The 17,616-nt window shown below is 40.0% G+C and overlaps 1 protein-coding gene across 12 annotated transcripts in view; it reads left to right on the top strand.

Annotated features, from left to right (window-relative positions):
• The window catches only part of CRACD (capping protein inhibiting regulator of actin dynamics), a 256,370-nt gene that overhangs the window by 130,844 nt on the left and 107,910 nt on the right, over positions 1-17,616 (top strand). For 7 of the 12 annotated variants that reach the window (XM_081812345.1, XM_081812343.1, XM_081812348.1 and 4 more), the window contains one exon: positions 6,867-6,950. The exons of 4 other annotated variants lie outside the window; for them this stretch is intronic. In XM_081812345.1, coding sequence (XP_081668471.1) covers positions 6,890-6,950 — 61 coding nt within the window. In that variant the 5' untranslated portion in view covers positions 6,867-6,889. Of the gene's footprint in view, positions 1-6,866; positions 6,951-17,616 lie in introns of those variants that run through there. One more of the 12 variants, XM_081812353.1, reaches the window with a different exon arrangement.

Genomic DNA, 17,616 nt, shown 5'->3' with positions numbered 1-17,616 from the left:
GAGCAGGAGGGGCAACGGGAGAGAGAATCTGAAGCAGACTCTGTCCCCTGAGCGCGGAGCCCAATGTGGGGCTGGTTGGGGGGGGCTCGATCCCATGACCCTGAGATCACAGCCTGAGCTGAAACGAAGAGTCGGAAGCTTAGCCAACTGTACCACCCAGGTGCCCCCAAATTAGCCATTTTATTTTTTATTATTTTTAAAGATTTTATTTATTTATTTGATAGAGACACAGCGAGAGAGGGAACACAAGCAGGGGGAATGGGAGAGGGAGAAGCAGATTTTCCGCCGAGCAGGGAGCCCGATGTGGGGCTCGATTCCAGGACCCTGGGATCATGACCTGAGCCGAAGGCAGGTGCTTAACGACTGAGCCAGTGGCAATTAGTACATTCACAGTGTTGTGCAACTATCCCAGAACATTTTCACCGCCCTCCAAATTAAAACCCCGTACATGTTAAGCAGTTATTCCCCATTTTTCCTTCCCCTCAACCACTGACAACCACCGATCTGCTTTCTGTCTCTTAGGGATTTACCTATTCTGCCTATTTAATATAAATGAAGTCATACAAGATGTGACTTTTTGTGTCTGGTAAAACATTTATTTTTAAACACAAGTCATTTTTATTTCAATCTCCTCTTGTCATAACACTGGGGGGCTGGGGTGCTACAGGAGTGTTAACATCTCTCTAATTAGGCCCTCAAAGAAAAAGCCTCTTCAGGAATACCTGCTTCACTTCTGCGGGTGGCTTTCTCTTCATGAGACAACCAGCAGTTTAGAATTAAGTTACTTAATGTTACTTAATTTGCAAGGATATGAAGAATTCGGCTTTATTTCAGGATAGAGGTCAGTCCCCTCTGGCATCCTTTCCCCCCCACCTCCAATTTGTGTCATTGTCTAGTGGTCTGAGCACCAATTTATCCCATCATCCAAATGAACCTGTAATTGATACTTTGGCATCAGGATAGCTAGAGATTATATTGCCAGCTAAGCAACAAAGCATAGTCTGCCCCCAGGGAGTTGAATGATACCAGCCGTTGAAGATGAAAATTTGAGAAATACTTTATACTCTCATCTTTTGAGGAGGCTGATCATCCTGCCGCCTCCCTTCGCTCCCCCGTGAAATAGAGGCTGCTCAGGGAGGGCTGTGGGATGCAGACAGCAGAGGCCTGAGATGAGACTCCTCTCTCTATCTGCCACACTACCCCAAGGTGGGTTGCACAGATAAAGCTGGCAGAGAAAGGGGCAGCTGGATGGCAAACAAGGTTCTGAGGGGACCAAAATTCTAGTTAAATCCTTTTGCAGGAGCAAAAGATCCTGCTGGTCTAGTGATGCAGAACCCAAGAATTAAATTGGCATAGAGCTGGTGCTTTCAGCAAATGTAAACTCTGTAAGTCTCTTTTCTGCAGACCCCCTGGGAGTGGGAGGACAATTAAATACAGGACAAATTATGACTTGTTGCCCTCAGATGGTGATTATCATGAATGTATTATATGCCAGGTGTGGCTGATGCATCAACTGTTTGCCCCAAAATATCTCTTCCAGGGATCTGAGAATGCCACCTGTAGAGTAACTGATGAGTTGACAACACACAGCCGAGTGACAGGGATGAGAGGTGCAGCACTGTTGCTGATTTCCCTCCCTTCTCTCTCTTCCTCCCCCCTTCTTTCATCTCTGTCTATCTCCCTCCCTCCACTGACATGTATGGAGCTCGTTATGTGCCCGACACTGTGCTAAGGGCTGAGGATATGAACTATGACGCTGCCATCCCTCCCATGATCTCCTCTCTACATATGTTCTCCTGCGGTTGCCGAGAATTAGAAGTAGTTGTATCCTTGTCTGTCTCCCAGAGAAGGAAGTAGCTTCTAAAGGCCAGAGTCCTTGCCCTGGAGACTTTCAATCTAACATTGCCCTAGCAGAACTTTATGGAATTGAATTCAGATATGTAAGCAGATAACCGTATAAAATGTGATTAGTGATATTTGAGAGAGTTCTGCACAGAGTGCTGGGAAACACAAAGGGCAGAGTAAACAACTGCCAAAGTGAGCCACAGGGCCTCCCAGAGGTGTCATTTGAGCTGTCTTGAAAGATGAGAAGGTGTTTGCTAGACAAAGGGGGGGGCACATAATCTCCAGAGGTCACACCTATGTGAATATGTTTCTTGGGAGGAACCTGTGATCCTCTAAATCCTGCCTTTTCTTTCTTTAATGAAACTTCAGAAAATTTGGGGCGCCTGGGTGGCTCAGTTGGTTAAGCGCCTGCCTTCGGCTCAGGTCATGATCCTGGAGTCCCTGGATCGAGTCCCGCATCGGGCTCCCTGCTCGGCAGGGAGTCTGCTTTGCCCTCTGACCCTATCCCCTCTCATGTGTTCTCTCTCATTCTCTCTCTCTCAAATAAATAAAATCTTTAAAAAAAAAAAAAAAAGAAAAGAAAAGAACTGCTTGATTCACCGAACTCTCTTTGGATCAAGCCCATGGACAGTATAGGCATCCCTTCCAGAAAGTGATAAGCCTGTTTCTTCTAGGGACTAAAGGCCCACCCCCACCAAAAAATTCTGTTGAATTCCTTATCTCTAAACTGCCACATGCTTTAATCTTCCTTTTCCATGTTGAAATAAATGCTTAAATTCTTTTTCTAAATCGGTTTGAGTGGAGCCAAGATTTCACTTTCACTTTCACCATTTCAACAAACATATGCTGAATGCCTCCACTGCTCTGGAGTCTCAGCTTCCAAAGAACAAACAGTGAGATAGTTTCTGCTCCGAAGGAGACTAAAACTGACACCCAACAGGAAGCTAAAGTAGCACAGAAACGGTCCTCCTTTAGCATTTACTATTAAAGTGTAGTCTTCGTGGACACAGAGTTGGTATTGAAACTTTTTGGAAGAGGTGACTCCAATTCTGAACTGAAATTTAGGGGTCCAAGGAACAATAAAGAAAGCCATCCTTACCACTAGGAAGATTTCCCAGGAAAAGCAAAAAACATCTTTAGTCTAAACTTTACCCGGGACATATTTTAAGGAGCCTGAGAAAGTCCATTCCATGCAGGAAGATACCCCAAAAGGAGCATATAAGATAAAGTTTCATATTAAGTATTTGGTCACGTATACTTATATATTTTTCTTGAAAGGTTTCATTTATTTATTTGAGAGAGAGACAGAGAGAGCACAAGCAGGGGAGAGGCAGAGGGAGAAGGAGAAGCAGACTCCCCATAGAACAGGGAGCCCGACACGGGGCTTGATTCCAGGACCCTGGGATCATGACCTGAGCCGAAGGCAGATGCTTAACTGACTGAGCCACCCAGGTGTCCCTACTGTGTTTTACTTTATTTTTTTAAGGAGGTTCCACATCTAGCAAGGAGCCCAACATGGGGCCTGAACCCATGACACCAAGATCAAGACCTAAGCTGAGATCAAGAGTAAGGTGCCCAACCAACTGAGACACCCAGGCGCCCCTATACTTGCGTATTTTAAAAACACGTCATTTGATGTTCATTTATTTGCCATAAATTTTGGTGTTTTTGTAACAACTTCAGAATTTTCTGGAACTAGAACCCCAATTTATAATTCTGATTATTGCACACACAAGGACGTGGCTTACCAAGGCTTGTCTTACCTTCCCCAGTAGGGAACAGCTTAGTTCTGGGGTCACATAGTGCCTGTAATTGGTAGGGCTGCTCACCCTGGTGCCACGACTCCAGAACGTCCTCCTTCTCTTCTCTCTCTTCCCCTCAGCCTCGCTGCCCCTAAAAGACAAAATCGAATGCCAGCTCTTCCACAGTTCATTCTCTGACACCTCCCACTTCCCAGAAATCATTCGTTTTCTTTCCTCCAAACTCCCACCACAGCTCATCCTGTCCCCATATATACACACAGAACCTAACATTTTCTACCCGGTTTATAGCTTTTGGTAAATATGTCATATCCCATATGAAATGATAATTTCCTTGGAATCACTAATATTTTCTTTTGTCTTTATATCTCATCCCTTCTTCCCTCTTCCAGTACCTGTCACATGTAAAGCTGTAATGGACACTCAGTAATAATTCACTGAAATGCCATCAGTGGGTGGAATTTCATTCTAGATCAATGAATGTCTGTATCCTTCTGGATGCCATCATCCATAGCATAAATCCTTAAACCATTGTTTCCCAAAGTAGGTTCCGGTTAAATAGTCCTTAAAATGTCTATGGTTAAAACTTTTGGGAAATTCTAGTTAAACAAAATTAAACAGGATTCTTTACTGTAGGACTTCTCAAATTGTAGGCACTGAGAGGGAGATAGAGTGAATAATGTTTCTCAAAATTGTTTGACCACAGAAACCTTGATAATTTTCTGAGGATGTATATGAGTTTCCTCTTGCTGTTGTAACAAATTCCCTTGAAGATTGTGGATGAAAACAATGCAAGTTTATCATCCTACAGTTCTGGAGGTCAGAAGGCTAAAATGAGGGAGTAGGGCTGTGTTCCTTTTGGATGCTCAAGTGGAGAATCCCTTTCCTTGCCTTTTCTGGCTTCTAGAGACTGCCCACCTTCCTTGGCCTATGTCTCCTTCCTCCCATTTTCAAGGCCAGCAATGTAGTGTAGGGGTAGAAAAATGTTTCCTTCTAGGTTCTTTGCCTGGCATAATAATGAAATGGACATAAGATAGATTAACAGGAAAAAAACAAATTTGATTTCATATGTACAGGAGCCCCTTAAAAATATGAGACTCAAAGAAGTGACCAAAGCAGGAAGCTTCTGTCATCTTAGACAAACAATAAATTTGTGAAGAACTGACAGAACAAAAAGGTTTGGGTTTGGGGTACTAAATTAGTGAAAAAGTAACAAAGTTTGTTTATACATCCTCTTGGCCCTAACTTGCCTCTCTGGTAATAAGGATGCCTTCTACCCAACTGGTACAGGGAGGGTACCTTTCACATGAGAGATTTATTTCCTGCTTTCAGCGGGGGACACACAAGAGAGTTAAGAATGTCCTTCTTGCACTGACTATCCCCCAAGTAACTTTAATTCAAAGTAATCAATATGCCAAAATGGACTATTTGCGGTGACATATTCTGCTCCCCTTCACTAGCATCTTCCAGTTTTTTTCTGACCTCTGCTTCTGTCATCATACCTCTTCCTGTGACTCCTGACACTCTTGCCTCTCTTGTAAGGATACTCGTGGTTGCAGTGGGCCTACCTGGGAAATCCAGAATAATCTTCTCATCTCAACATCCTTGTTTAATCACATCTGCAAAGCCCCTTTGCTACATAAGGTAACATATTTAAAGGTTCCGGAGATTAGAAAGTGGCCGTCTTGGGGCCTTGGGTGGTTCAGTCAGTTAAGCACCTGCTTTCTCCTCAGGTCATGATCCCAGGGTGTTGGCATTGAGCCCCACATCCGGCTCCCTGCTCAGCGGGGAGTCTGCTTGTCCCTCTCCCTCTGCCCCTCACTCCCACTCGTGCTCTCTCTCTCTCAAATAAATAAATAAATAAAATCTAAAAAAAAAAAAAAAAAGGAACAGATGATAAAAGCTGTACAAATTACAAAGACCAAAAGTTCAGGGGTGCCTGTGTAGCTCAGTCAGTTAAGCATCTGACTCTTGATCTCAGGGTCGTGAGTTCAAGCCCTGCATTGGGTTCCATGCTGGGCATGAGACCTACTTTAAAAAAATAAAAATAAGGGGCACCTGGGTGGCTCAGATGGTTAAGCATCTGCCTTTGGCTCAGGTCATGATCCCAGAGCCCCGCATCAGGCTCCCTGCTCATCGGGGAGCCTGCTTCTCCCTTTCCTTCTCCTGCTCCCCCTGCTTGTGCTCTCTCGCTCTCTCTGTCAAATAAATAAATAAAATCTTTAAAAAAATAAAAAATAAGAAAAAACAAGTTTAAAGTTTACAGAAATGCAGAGAAAGTAATACTTAATAAAAAATGTGGTTGGTATTTCAAAAAGTATAAGAAAGTTTAAAAAAAAAGACATTATGGTATTAAGACAGTTTAGGTGATTACTTATACCAAGTAGGAAGATGGATGCCAAAAGAACCTATGGGCATAGCTAGAAAAGCACATGGAATTTGATTTTTCTAAAGAAATAGAACTTAAAATGGAAACTTGTTATACCTGGCAAAGCAGGAGAGTAAAACTCGACCTTTATATAAATTTAAATGTTTCAAAAATTATTTTTGCCTTAGTTTGTCAATCCAGGATAATTTTTTTCCTAATAACCTCTGTGAGAATGGATATTTGCAAAATATGTTGAGCTACTTGGAAAATAATACAGGAACAAAAGAAAACATCATCATGATTATTGTTACATTTTGTAAACCTATTATTCTCTTAGCTTGAAAACATTACAAGAAATTAGACTATAATAACAGAATACAAATTTTTGGATATCAGAGAGCATTTTGAAACAGAAGAGATAAGATTGTGAGAGGGTTGTAAATTTGGCCAGATAGAGTTTTCTTCTTCATAGTTTGGGAATTATGTAGTTTCATCTAGTGTAAACACTGACTCCATTAATACTGAAAGGGAACGCGTCTGTGAACTAATCTTACCTTTCCCTTTCAGGTATGAGGAGTGCAGTAAATTTCTCCCTCTTGGCAGGGGTCAGCAGTTTGATGGAGACTGTAATTCTGTGAATGTGCCATTTTTATAGACTGTGAAATGCAGTAATAATTTCAGTGTTTTATTACAGATATCAGTTTGTTTCCCTCCATCTATTCCATTTTATTACAAATTCTATGCCTCTGTATGATGAAGGTAATGTGCTTGCTTTCACTGACGTGTAAGGTAAAGGACAGAATTGATAAAATAAGTGTGGGGCACTTTTTTTTTTTTTTTACAATTTCATAAGCTTTGTGCTCACAGATTGCATGCTGTACTTTTTATTTCAGTAACATTTAACAAAACCTTGGCCATGGAGGAAATTAAACTTACACAGAATGTCCATAATGAGACTCTGGGTGCTGTTATTTCAGGTACGGTATGGAGGGGTTACTCTGAGTGGCAAATTAAAGAGACAAAAGCCATCTTTTCCTTATTGCTTCTAGTGTACACAAGTAGTTGGATTTAATCATAAATTACTTGTACAGTAACCTCAGCTGTCTGGGACACAGCAAAGTCGAGGCCCTGAAACAGATGCCATTCATCCTCCAAACTCCCGGGGGAGCTTCTTAGACTTTTGCTTGACACCTAATGATTCTCTCTATACTTATAAGTCTATCCTGCTTGATTATTTAACCTCCTCTATCACAGGCACAAGAAACATAAAAGAAGGAATTATGAGAATCAGACTCACTGACCTAATAAAAAGTGACAGTTAAACACATGAAAGAAGGAGGCAGAATACTTATTTTAAAATAGGCATGGAAATGTTTTAAGGCACAAGGGCATTGATAGGAACAGACCATCTTGAATACTTCCCTTAAGACATCATTTTATTGCACTGAAGCCTAATAGTAATGGCCCTGAGACCTCAAGAACAGTTTACATTCTATTCATGTACAATGTATTATGTAAAAATTTCTGTTCAAAATGCTTTTATTTTTGAAAATTTTGAAACTGAAACTCATCCTTCAATAATACCATATAAATAAGAATTGTCATAATATATTGCATTGAATGAGCCCTAAAATACATCTATTTTTACTACTAGTGATCAGGACATTTTGATTTTAAACTCTCATTTCAATTTTTTTCTCCAAAATTCCTTCCAATGACGTACATGGACACCAGCAGTGATTGGATTTACCCCACCTTTCTTGGCAGAGATATAAAGGATTTGTGTATACTAATTCATTCTTGCTGGTTGATTTCCTGGGTGTTATGTCTTTTTGTTTTGTTTTATCTGGAGCAGTGTCTCTCCTTTAAAAAAAATAGGTTTAAAATAGCTTATTTGGATGTTATAAACTTTCCTCTTTGGGAAAGTAGAAATGAAAATCAGGACAAACGAGAGCTTTGGAAGACATTCTGCATTATGCCTGCACTGAACTTCTCTTCTTCCCTTTTTGCCCCCACCCCACAACACAGACCCTCTGGCCAGTATGACTTCCCATTGTGTGAGAGCCTGGCCCCAGAGTAATTTTCTGGGACTCATGTTATAAAGGTTTAACTGTGTCCCTAAGGGAGGTTGCAGAACACTCTATTAGACCTTCCTAGTTTCTTATTGTTTAGGGTGAATTTGGGGGGGGGGGCAGGGGAGAATGTTTTTCTTTTTCTCTTGATTATGTGGCTCCCTTGACTAACATTATCTTTCCTCATTAGAAACCATAGCTTTACTTTGCTGTGTGGCCCATCTGCACAGTTCTATGATTATAGAGTTGATTTCTCAAGGATTTCTTATCCAAACCCCTAGTAAACCAGGTTTCATTTTAAGCTATTACTTCTTTGAATCATGAGAAATTGTGTAGCCCATTGACCACGAGCCTCAAACAGAAGGTAGGAGAAGGCACCTTCTCCAGAGCAAATTGGTGTTATCGTAGGTCTTTGACATTAGAAGTTGGCTCTGTCATTTAATCAGGGAAGAAACAGACGCATAATGATCTATCTCATTCCTACCCTCCTGTAATACAGCAAGATATTTGTCTAAATGTCCTTAGATGGGGTAGGAGGTAGCATTTAATATGGAAATAGGAAAAAATAGTATGCACTGAACTGCTTTGCACCTGTGAAGAAGTAGATACAGAGAACCTTCAAAAAGCAGAGCTCTCGTTCTCTACATAATGGGAACTTATTATGTACTTTGTGCCAGGCACTGTACTCTATGTGACTTCACAAGTAACACTTTTCATAGAGCCATAGCCATGTCCTTTTAGTGCCCATAAGATAGAACAAGAAAATGTGTCCCTTCCCCATGCTGACTTTAAAAAAAAAAAAAAAGGCTGAATAGAGGATTTGTACCCTTAAAGTTGAAGGGGAAAATAAAAGGCATAGAGAAAATAATATACTTTAAAGTGAGGCCATAGTATTAACCTTAAGTTACTAGTTTTTGTTTTGATGGGTGGTGATTCAAATTTAATAAAACCCGAGCAGCCATAGATCACTTAAGTTCAGTCAAAAGTTTCCTACCTTCTTCATTCATCAGGTGGGTTCCTTTGTATTTTTTCAGCTTCTGGGTTATTATTTGTTTGCGTTTTCTTTGGCTCCTTCTCACCTCTCTCAGAACACAGTGGCAGTTTGGGGAGGTCAGTCCCCACAGCTTGATGCATAACAGGCAAAACAAGGAAAGTCATCTCTAGTCACAGATGTTCCTCCTAAATTACACTGTCATGGGAAGATGATCTGAAAACATAGTCACTTGAACGAGATATAGCCCCCAAAAAGACTTGTATCAGGGTAGCAAACTGAAAGAAGAAATGTGAAATTTTGTGGCAAATATTGTTTAAATCTTGTTTCATGTTTTTAGCAGTACCTTAATTTAGGTGTGAGGAAGAGGCTTGGCTAGAAAGAACCTAACATTTCCTTATGCCCTTAGTTTGAAATCTAACCAGTATTCAGGGATTTCTTCCTAAGGATTTCTCAAGTTTCCTTTCAGGAAGAGGCATTCTCCTACCTGAGCTTTCAAGAACAGATTTTATAACACTTGGAGTTAACTTAAACTTTTAAGAGCCCAAGTTGGGGATAGTGGCTTTTTCGTACCCCAGACTGCCATAACACAGAAATATTCTTTTGTTTCCATTCATCATTTGGGAATAAAAATGGATCTTATTTTTATATATCTTCTTGAAGAACAGAAAAATTAAAGAAACACTGAGAAGTCTATTTTAACCAAATTCATTATAGTAGAACAGTTCACTTGTATCTTGATGATTATTATGGCTTCTTATTTAGCACTTTAGATGCAATATTTGTAAGTTCTCCCTTTTTGGCTTAACCTTCAAATAGAAAGTTCTAAAGAATAGCCAGCCCCCAGAGATACAGTACACTGGTGATAAATGGAATCAATTTATTCTTAGTGGCTTTTTAATTAACCTAGAACTTAATTTTTTTTATATGAAATAGTTCAACGCAATGAAATTTTCAGCTGGTACTCCAGAAGCTGAGCCAGAATAGAAAGAGAAAGAATGAATATCTCTAAGATACTGGCCCTCTCAATATTAACATTGTTAATTCTACTAAGCATAATAGGAGCATAGATCACTCTACTACACAGGCTCAATAAGTTACCTTAGGATCAAAGTCACACAGAAGTTTTTGAATATACTGACACAAATTTCATTGATACTTTAAGAAGCCACATTAAAAAAAAAAGAAGAAGAAGCCACATTCAACTGCTTATCAGATATCATTGCCAAGAACAAGGGGTTGCAAAGAGGTTTGTCTGTGCTGTAGCTTTTATGTATTCTGCCTTCCAGAATTTTTAACATAAAATTAGTGGGAAATTAACAAAAACTGCATCGTAGTATTTTCTTAAGATACACTTTATTTTTTTAGAGCAGTTTTAGTTTTATAGCAAAATTGAGCAGAAAGCACAGAGTTCCCATATATTGCCTGCCCCTGCAATTCGGTATTTTAACTTTAGAATTTTAGTTTTATGAAGACCACAACTTAATTGAGAAATAATACACACATATCAAATTTACTTTTTTAAGGTGTACGCCTCTGTGTTTTTAGTACATTCATAGAGTTGTGCAACCATGACCATTCTAATTTCAGAATTAAAATTTACTTTTGAATGATGAAATTAAAATACCATTTAGAGAATTTAAAGAAGAGAAAAAATATCTCCCAAACTCACCATTCTAACCAAATATTTGTCATTTTTTGGTAAATTTTATTCTAGTTGTTTTTTTAAAATACCCAGATTTTTTTTACAAAGGATGATCAGAGTGTTCTATGCAGTTACTTAAAATTTTTCTGCTGAGAGTAGATGGCTCTGTCTCTTTAAGGCTGCTCACAGTGTGATGAGGTGTGCTGTGATTCTTACTGCTGTGTGTACACATGAAATTATTCAAATGAAGAAAACAACTTCATGTCTGTGTATGCTGTGGTGTGTTGCTTTCCACTAAGCCATCTCTTGGTATTTGAATATTCCAAAGCACTGTTAAAGCTTTATACTTTTGGTCATTAGTAGCAGGTAGACATCTTTTATTCTTTCGTGCTAGATTGTGAGAACAATAAAAGATTAGGTTAACTAATGAGGCTGCTGTGGTCTTAGATGCTGCTGAACCCTCAGTCTAAGGGCAGCCTTGGCCCTGGGCCTCGTGAAGACGTGACTCAGCTAGCATTAGTGGGGGGTGCTGAGCAACGAAATGTATAAAAGTGAACAATAAGAGAAAGACAATGAAAACATAGGCATGGATATGAGCACGTTTACAGAAGTTTCACAAGTGGCCAAAAATTATATGAAAAGATGTTCTGGGATGTGAATGAAAATACTTTTTTTAGAATCAGATTAAGAACATTTGAAAAACATTGATAATGTTATATGCAATAAAGGATGTGAGAAATGGGGGACTCATATGCTATGAGAGTATAGTTGATCAACCTTATAAGAGGCTAATTTGATTGCATTTATTAAGATTTAAAATGTCCTCTTTAATTGAAGAATAGCACTCTTAAGAATTTTGTGGAAGTAGGGGCTCTGGGTGGCTTAGTCAGTTAAGCGTCCAACTCCATCTCAGCTCAAGTCTTGGTCTCAGAGTCATGGGCTCCACGCTGGGCATGGAGCCTACTTAAAAAATAAAAAAAGAATTTTGTAGAAGTAATAGCATTGTATATAAAAATACATATACAGAAATATTCACTGAAGCCATATTTACAATGGCAAGAAACAGTCTATTTATTGCTCAGCAGTAGGAAAATTGGCTAAATAAATCATGGTTCAGATAGTCATTAAGAAGAACAAGGTTCATATGTATTTGTGTGTGTGTGTGTGTGTGTGTGTGTGTGTGTGATGCCCAATGTAGATGTGCATGATATACTCTCATGTGAAAAAAATAAAAATTTTTTATCTCCCTTTTATTTAAAAAAAGTGTATTGTAGTTAAGTCTGTTCATGTGTAGGAAAACTGGGGTTGGGGAATATTTTGCTTTTTATTTTATATCATTTTTTCAACCAACTGGATTATGAATGATTTTTACTTTTCTTTTTCCTGTGTTTTTCAATCCCCAATTTGAAAAATTAAGTGACATTCTTAAGGCTTTCAGAGATGAAAAGATGCAGCAATTTGAGCTAAGCTATCAAACTATTGCCAAGTAGAAGTTCTTAAGGAACCAGCTTTAATGAATAGGTAAAATTGATTTCTAATTAGTATACCAGCAGTTTAGGGGCCCCTAGCTGGCTCAGTCAGTAGAGCATGTGACTCCTGATCTCAGGGTCATGAGTTCAAGCCCCATGTTGGGTGTAGAGAATACTTAAAAAATAAAATCTTAAAAAAAATTAGTGTATCAGTAGTTTATATGGAAAAAGATCTTTCTAAAATATGTGGAAATAGTTTTTACTCAGGTTAAACCTTTTGAAATTTTTATTTTTTCGAATCATAAAATACTATGAAGCATTTTGAAGATAAATAAGAGTATAAAGAAGATAAGAAATCCTTTATAATCGGGGTACCTGGGTGGTTCAGTCAGTTAAGCATCTGCCTTCGGCTCAGGTCATGATCCCAGGGTCCTGGGATCGAGCCCCGAGTCTGGCTCCCTGCTCAGTGGGGAGCCTGTTTCTCCCTCTCCCTCTGCCCGTCCCCCTGCTTGTGCTTGCGCTCTCTCTGATAAATAAATAAATCTTAAAAAAAAACATTTATTTATTTGAGAAAGAGTGCAAGCAGGGGGATGGGCAGAGGGAGAGGGAGAGCGGGAATCTCAAGCAGACTCCCCACTGAGCTCGGAGCCCGACCCACGACCCTGAGATCATGACCTGAGCCAAAATGAAGAGACCCTTAACCAACTGTGCCCCGTTTTTTTAAGATTCAAATAAATAAATAAAATCTTTTAAAAAACCCTTTATAATTCTATCACTTGGAGATAATAGTAGGCTAAGTCTTAAAACCTTATTTATGCTGTCATTTTGAAATTTCAAAAGAATTTATTTTCGCCCTAATCACTTGTCTCACTGCTGAATTAGTGTGGGGGGGTACATATGATCTTAATGAAATTTCCTGAATATTTCCTATAAAAAAATTAGCCTTGGTAATATTGCACATTGTAATAAAAGTTAAAAAAGTTAGAAGAGAAAGATAAAAATGCTGAAGGGTGATAAAGAGAGGAGGGCAGATGAGTAGGACAATCAGTTTTTCTATTATTAAAAGAAGTGTCTGTGCTCAAACTAGTCAATGAAGAAATTTCTCTTTGGTTCTCCCCGCTGCTGTCCTGGGCTAGTAGTTAACAGTAATCTTCGAGAGGTTGTAGAGAATGGAAAGGACCATCACTGAGCCGGAGTACTTGTGTTATTTGGTACCTGGGAGTAATTCTCTGGGGGACTCGAATCTTCACAGTCTTCTCATACTTGCAGGAGGAGCAATTAGGTTACAAAATTAACCACCCTGAGCTGCTCACCCCTGGCAGCAGGCGCTGGGTGCTCAGTTGTTACCAGCCCATGGATTATAGGCGGGCCTGGTCCGTAGCTTCTTTAGGTCTCTTTGTTTCGTCACCCCCAAGTCCAGAATTGCATATTGAATTGTGCTCCCAGAGGCTGCAGCATTGAGTGGTTTCTAAATCCTCAGTCCTTTACTATGCCACCTTTACCTTAAGGAATGGCTACCTAATTTGTGGGGTCCAGTGCAAAATGAAAATGTAGGGCCCCTTGTTCAAAAACTAAGAATTTTAAAACAGTACAAGCAAAACATTAGAACAAGCACAGGGCTCTTTGGGACTGTATAGGTTACATTCCCACGACGCTGGCTCTGCTCAACTTAGCCTCACCTCCTGACCCAGGGGTACCCTGTTACTGAGAGAGAGTGCATACATAGTATCCCCAATCCTCCTTCTTCCTTTTTTTGAGATCATCTAGTACTTAACTCCATACAGGGCTACAGAACTTCTAATCCTTGAAACAAAACTGCTTTTTGAGAATGAGGGACAGGTGTTGTAAGGGAGGAAAAATATTTTTCCCACTATCTTCCTTTGTTCTCTATCTGGGGCTCTGTAAATTGGACTGACAAAAAAACAGATTAATGGGGGGGAAAAGGTTTTTTTAAAGATTTTATATATTTGAGTGAGAGGGAGAGAGGGAGAGCGAGCACTCAAGCCAGGGGAGGTGCAGAGGGAGAGGGAAAGGGACAAGCAGACCCTGCGCTGAGCACAAGCCCAACAGGGGGCTCGATCTCACAACCCCTGGGATGATGACCTGAGCCAAAACCAAGAGTCGGACGCTTAACTGACTGAGCCACCCAAGTGCCCTGAAAAAAGAAGTTTGTGGGTTTTTTATTGATTTTTGTCTTTTTAAAAAGGTTTTATTTGTTTATTTGAGAGAGAGAGAGAGCATGAGTGGTGGGAGGGGCAGAGAGACAAGCAGACTCCCCGCGGAGTGTGGAGCCCAACACAGGGCTCAATCCCAGGATCCTGAGATCATGACCTGAGCTGAAATCAAGAGTCAGATGCTTAACCAATTGAGCCACCCAGGTGCCCCTGAAAAAAAAAGTTTTTTTAATGTGTGCATCACACTTTGAATGGGAGTACTGAGAGATAGTAACTTCAAGGGATGGTTAGTATTTGATTTTCTATACCATCTTAGCAATGGGACAATAAATATTTAGAGACATGGTAAGACAAAAGAAAAGACTCTGAATTTCTAGGGGTGGCAAATATAGAGAGAAACTAATGAAAGATAAAAGCTAGTTAGTAAGGTTTGTTACATAGATTCTTCTGGTGCCATCTTCAGGCTGATAATGGTTTAAGTTGTCTCCAGTCCTTAACTTTTGTCCTTCCTGGTAGAGAGGGGAGGGAGGATACCTTTGTAAATGTTTGTCATGCTTCTAGGCAAATAAGGGAAGGACAGAGAGCTTTTTCTGTATCTGCTTCTCAATTGCCTTCAGCTCAAAATAATCCTTATACTAAAATGGCATACTCTGGAGTTGGCTTAATCTACTATCCTACAGTGTCCTCTCTGGGCAGATGCAGCCCCATGGGCCCATGATTCAAAACCTTGTGCATGGTCAAAAAAATTGCCCCTCCTCCAGGCAGACACAGCCCTGTGCTGGAGCCCCTGGCCTGGCACTTGATGGGTGATTTCGCCTCTTGCAGCTTGGCTGGGCATCCTCATTCAGGGAACAGCCTGCATATTCCTACACAGTCACCTTGCCTGGGGGACCACTGGGCTGGTCCCTTGACACAGAGTGGCAAGATTGATAAGTTAGAATGTCCTTTCTTATTTTTTTTTTTAAGATTGATTTATTTGAGAGAGAGAGAGCATGTGCACATGAGATGGAGGGGCAGAGGGAGAGAGAGTCTCAAGCAGACTTTGGGCTGAGCACAGAGTCTGATGCGGGCCTTGATCCCATGACCCTGAGATCACAACCTGAGCCAAAACCCAAGAGTCGGACACTTAGCCGACTGTGCCACCCAGGCACCCTTGTCCTTTTTTCTTAGTATGATAATCCAAATCCCTTAATTTGGATTCCTTGAGTACCTAAGCTTCTCTTGTTTACACTCTAGGCTGTAGCTCTTTGCCCTTTTATTGGTTGTTTTTGCTCATATATATTTAAAATTCCTTTTCTTATGATTAAAATGGTCTGTTATTGGGATCTGGCAATCCATCTCCCTAGCTTCACTGAATGAGGTGCTTTAGTAGTAGGCAAACAGATCCGTTAGACTCTTCTATCAATCTGTTCTAAGTTGGTGAGGTTTTAGGTCTCACTTCTAAGTGAGATGATACATGTTTAAAAAGAAAAATTTCAATGAAGGGGGCGCCTGGGTGGCTCAGTTGGTTAAGCGACTGCCTTCGGCTCAGATCATGATTCTGGAGTCCCGGGATCGAGTACCACATCGGGCTCCCTGCTCAGCAGGGAGTCTCCTTCTCCCTCTGACCCTCCTCCCTCTCATGCTCTGTGTCTCTCATTCTCTCTCTTGCAAAATAAAATAAAATCTTAAAAAAGAAAAAAAAAATTTCAATGAAATATAAAAAGAAAAATGAATCATTATAATCCTTTTGGTCTTTTGTAATTATTGGCTAGCTTTGCTTGAGAGTAATCCAGGGAAAGGTATAGATTGAGGTAAATAAAATCAGGTCTTAAGAGGGTTTTTTAAATTGGGTGCTGACATTAAAAATTAAAAGGACATTAGATTCCCTTCCTTTCCCACACCCACCAAAAATAAATAATGCACATACCAAGAGTTATGGGAGATGGAATCTGTTCATACTGGCCTTTGAACACCCTGCATTTGTTCCCACCGTGAAGTTGTAGTGGGGTCGCAGAAGAGCCCATGCTGAGCTGCTATACCCCTGTCTCGCTTGCTATTCAGACTACAGTAACACCAAGGAAGAGTTTGAAGTGGGGCAGAGACTGTGAGGATATACTTCATAAGAGTCAAAATCATCCAGCACCGATGACTAAGACCCCATATACTTTTCTAAACTCTTTTGTAACCTGTGTAAATGTTTTGTTTGTATGTATGTCTGTGTGTGAGTATAAGCATGGATGTGTTTGTGTGAGTGTGTGTGTGTGCATGGGTGTGTGCATGTTGGGAAAAGGGCTGGAGGTTAAAAGTCCAGTACTCATTATAGAAAAACATACTTTATTTACTAGCGTAGATCCTCAGATTTGTTTGAGATGTGTTCACCATTTCTCATGGCAAAAAGTCAGGGTCTATGGTTTTGAAACAGATTTCAGTACTCCTGTGTCTCAGTATTGTGTCTATGAACTTCCATATGAGATATTCCATATGATCAGATTTATATGCAAAGATATATGAGATGTGTGCTTGCTCACCTTTTCTCTACATAAATACAGAATGTATAAGGATATGAGATTCTCACCCCTGAAAATATTTAAAGCAGATTGGAAGAATATTTCCTTTGATTTTTATTTGAAAGCAAAACTTCCTTTTACTCTTCCATATTACTTTGTTCCTAATAAAATAATTGGTTCTCGGGGCGCCTGGGTGGCTCAGTTGGTTGAGCTACTGCCTTCGGCTCAGGTCATGATCCTGGAGTCCTGGGATCGAGTCCCGCATCGGGCTCCCTGCTCGGCGGGGAGTCTGCTTCTCCCTCTGATCCTCCCCCTCTCATGCTCTCTGTCTCCCATTCTCTCTCTCAGATAAATAAATAAAATATCTTTAAAAAAATAATAATAATTGGTTCTCTAGGTTAGTGTGGATTAATATGTGCTTTTTTACCAGTCAGGATATAAGCTTGACCACAAAGAGCAGTACTGAAAATAACATTAACTTAAATACAATAGAAATTTATTTCTCTCTTTTAACAGCTTAGGTTCAGGGCAATATGGTGGCTCTCTCCATAAGGACATCTGGGACCTAAGTTCCTGCTCTTTGTTTCTTGGCCAAACCTGGTGTGTGTTCTCCACCCATTTAAACACACATCCTGGAAGTTGATTATATCCCATTATCTAGAACTTAGCTATAGACTTTTTTATTGTTATGTTAATCACCATACATTACATCATTAGTTTTTGATGTAGTGTTCCATGATTCATTGTTTGTGCATAACACCCAGTGCTCCATTCAGTACGTGCCCTCTTTAATACCCATCACC

This window comes from Leptonychotes weddellii, chromosome 2 (genome assembly GCF_054177405.1).
Source record: "Leptonychotes weddellii isolate Sample4059 chromosome 2, ASM5417740v2, whole genome shotgun sequence".
NCBI classification, from domain to species: domain Eukaryota; kingdom Metazoa; phylum Chordata; class Mammalia; order Carnivora; family Phocidae; genus Leptonychotes; species Leptonychotes weddellii.
This window is presented reverse-complemented; position numbering and strand designations above follow the sequence as displayed.